This window comes from Daucus carota, chromosome 7 (assembly GCF_001625215.2).
Source record: "Daucus carota subsp. sativus chromosome 7, DH1 v3.0, whole genome shotgun sequence".
Classification (NCBI taxonomy): Eukaryota; Viridiplantae; Streptophyta; class Magnoliopsida; order Apiales; family Apiaceae; genus Daucus; species Daucus carota.
The window spans coordinates 23,414,359-23,417,559 of NC_030387.2; the positions used below are offsets into that span (position 1 = coordinate 23,414,359).

General features: G+C 34.7%; 1 protein-coding gene across 1 annotated transcript; it reads right to left on the reverse strand.

Moving 5' to 3' along the window:
* Positions 1-893: 893 nt before the first annotated feature.
* On the reverse strand, positions 894-2,241 carry LOC108196774 (GDP-L-fucose synthase 1). Its single transcript, XM_017364210.2, has 2 exons — positions 2,083-2,241; positions 894-2,003 (listed from the first exon to the last, which is right to left on the reverse strand). The coding sequence occupies exons 1-2, from the start codon at positions 2,093-2,095 to the stop codon at positions 1,060-1,062; spliced, it is 957 nt and encodes a 318-aa protein (XP_017219699.1). The 5' UTR covers positions 2,096-2,241; the 3' UTR covers positions 894-1,059.
* Between the last annotated feature and the right edge of the window lie 960 nt (positions 2,242-3,201).

Below are 3,201 nucleotides of genomic sequence, written 5' to 3' on the forward strand. Positions count from 1 at the left end.
TAAAAGTAAAAACGAAAACTAAGCCTTGATGTAGTTTTAATTTGATATGTAATCCCTTAACCAGAACTTCGTAATCTAATGTTACTCACGCTGGCTACAAGGCAATAAAACATATTGGACGTGCGATTAATATCAAACATATATATGAAGAGATCTGATTAACTACCGGAAGATCAACAAATATAAGTTCACTGATCATGTATCATAACTGGGAAGAATAACTGGACGTACATAGATAATGGATTAGAATATCGGATTAAATGCATGCTATGAAATTCTTTAATTGGACAAACAAGTGAATATTATGATATTATGAAGTAACAAAATCATTAGTCCAATTTTTTTTAATCCTAATATACCCCCGTCATTAAAAATCATACGACCAAGCACTCTGTAGAAATTCCCTGATTTTGATTAACGTGACAACTGGACTAGGTGTGTGTAGTTACAAGTTTAACCCAAATCATCAAATAAAGTAATTATATGTTTGATCCAAATAATTAGATAAAATAGAAGTGCATCACAGTTAGCCAGTTAGTCCACCGTCTCCCCGATTCTGTTTAATCACGAATATCCCCTTTAATTTTGCAGTTTATATAAGCCTATATGTTGATAAATGATATGATAGCACAAGGATTGCTAATGCAATCATGAAGAGTATAGAGTAAACATAATATAGTATGCAATACTGCTGTCATGTAATTCTTAAAGTTGTGCTACAGGCTGCTCATTGGCAAGTTGTATCAGAGTCTTTTAATTTAAAATTTGTGTAAAGAGGATTTCTCCATTTTTACCTAGTCTGGATGATTGCTTTTAACTTCGAAGAGCATGCCAGACATACTACTATGGCACTACCAAGTAACAATTTAGATAACACATATAGAGGGGAATCATATGCAATTGTTGACTTTAACAAAATTATAATTCAAACGAGATAACAAAGTCAATATAAGACAATCAATACAGTACAAAATTGTATATTTTAGTTCATAAAATTTAACAGGAGTAACAATATTACCATACCGACACAAATGTAACATTATAAGCCCTCCTTCCGGATCATTGCTTGACATTTTCCAGGTACCATTTATAAGTATCAACAAGGCCATCATGAAGTGAAACCTTGGGCACCCAGCCCAACTGAGCAAGCTTCGAGCTATCCATAAGCTTCCTTGGGGTTCCGTCCGGCTTAGAACTATCCCATACAAGATCGCCTTTAAATCCAACAACATCCTTCACCAACTCAGCAAGCTCCTTAATCGTCACCTCCTTCCCACTCCCCACATTCACATGCTCCAATCCACTATACTTATCCAACAGAAACACAACTGCATCAGCCAAATCATCAACATGCAAAAACTCCCGTAATGGAGAGCCAGTTCCCCACACCACCACCTCCTTATCCCCCCTAACCTTAGCCTCATGAAACCGCCTCATCAACGCAGGCAAAACATGAGAATTCTCCGGATGAAAATTATCATTTGGACCATACAAATTAGTGGGCATTGCAGAAATAGCATCAAAATTAAACTGAATCCTATAAGCCTGACACATCTTAATTCCCGCAATCTTGGCAATGGCATACCACTCATTAGTAGGCTCCAACGGACCCGTCAACAAAGCGTTTTCCACTATAGGTTGTGGCGCAAATTTGGGATAAATACACGAAGAACCTAAAAATATAATCTTCTTAACGCCATTCTTAAAAGCCGAATCAATCACATTGGTCTGAATTTGAAGATTAATCGCAATAAAATCAGCAGGGTAAGTGTTGTTAGCATGAATGCCACCGACTTTCGCAGCTGCTAAAATCACATACTGTGGTTTGGCGGCGGAAAAGAACGATTCGACGTCGTTTTGGCGAGTGAGATCCAGCTCCGAGTGAGTTTTGAGGATTAGATTAGTAAAACCCAAGTTTTGGAGTTTGCGAACCACGGCGGATCCGACTAGTCCACGGTGGCCGGCGACGAAGATCTTGCCGGATTTGTCCAGTGTAGTTGAATCTGCAGAGAGAAGATAGAGAGATAAGTTAGGGTTTTGTCAATTAAAATAGATACAGATTGTTTGTGTGTGTATGTATACCAGGGCCTCCCATTCCAGGCGTGTGGATCTGGGTAGAGTAATTGCAAGTACACTTGTTGGAGATGGATCGGTGGATATCACCACTGCTTGCCAGATACCGGTAAATAACACTACCGACGATACTATGCTCTCCGCTTATATATACTACCGATAAAATATTAGATATTTTTAATTACTCTCTCGGTCTCCTTCTAGTTGTCATATTTGGGTAGATGCCGGTTAAATTGACCAAAATTTTACTAAAATTTATTAATATTTTTTTAATTGAAAAAATAAAAAAATATGTTACCGAAAAGAACTTTTAATCTATTTTAAGATGTAATTTTCAGTTTTTTAAAATAATGAAAGAGCGACTAATAATCTTTGGTCAAAGATTAGTCAATTTGATCAACAAAAATAGAAATGTGACAACTAAAATGAGATGGTGGGATGGTGGGAGTATATCCGTGTATAATTATACGGTTAACAGATTAGGTGGGAGTATATCCGTGTATAATTATACGGTTAACAGATTAGTCGCTAGGCGCAAATTTTCGAATTAAATATTTTTTAAATATAAAATAATTAGATTTCGATCCCTCCTAACTATTAAAAAAAATCATATTATTGTTAGTGTTATTAGAGAAGAAAAACCAATTTCAATAAATATTGGGTTCTAATAATTATTTTATATTCTAATTGTCATCACAGTCAAATAAATTTATAAAATATATTAAAATTATCGGATCATGTTAATGAAGTAAAGTAAGTGTATTAAAAAATGTAGTTTTGTGGAGAATAGTGGAGGCTTTTGATGATAACTATAATAAACGAGTAAAATTCAATGGAGACCCTGAATTAATCAAATACTTGAAGATCTTACATTATTCATTTACTTTTGATCTGATAATCCATTTTATTTTACTTTTTAAATCAAATGAAAGGTATTAGAGAATGATTTAACTTGTATCTTACACCAATTACGTATTGAGCCAGCGGGATAATGTAGAACAATGTACGAGATGATTTTTTGATAATGCATAATATACTATTTTCTTTCTTGGATATTTTCATCCTTAACGACGGGGATGAAGATGAGTGTAGAGAACATTTTATTTCCGGTATATAGTTCGTTCTTTT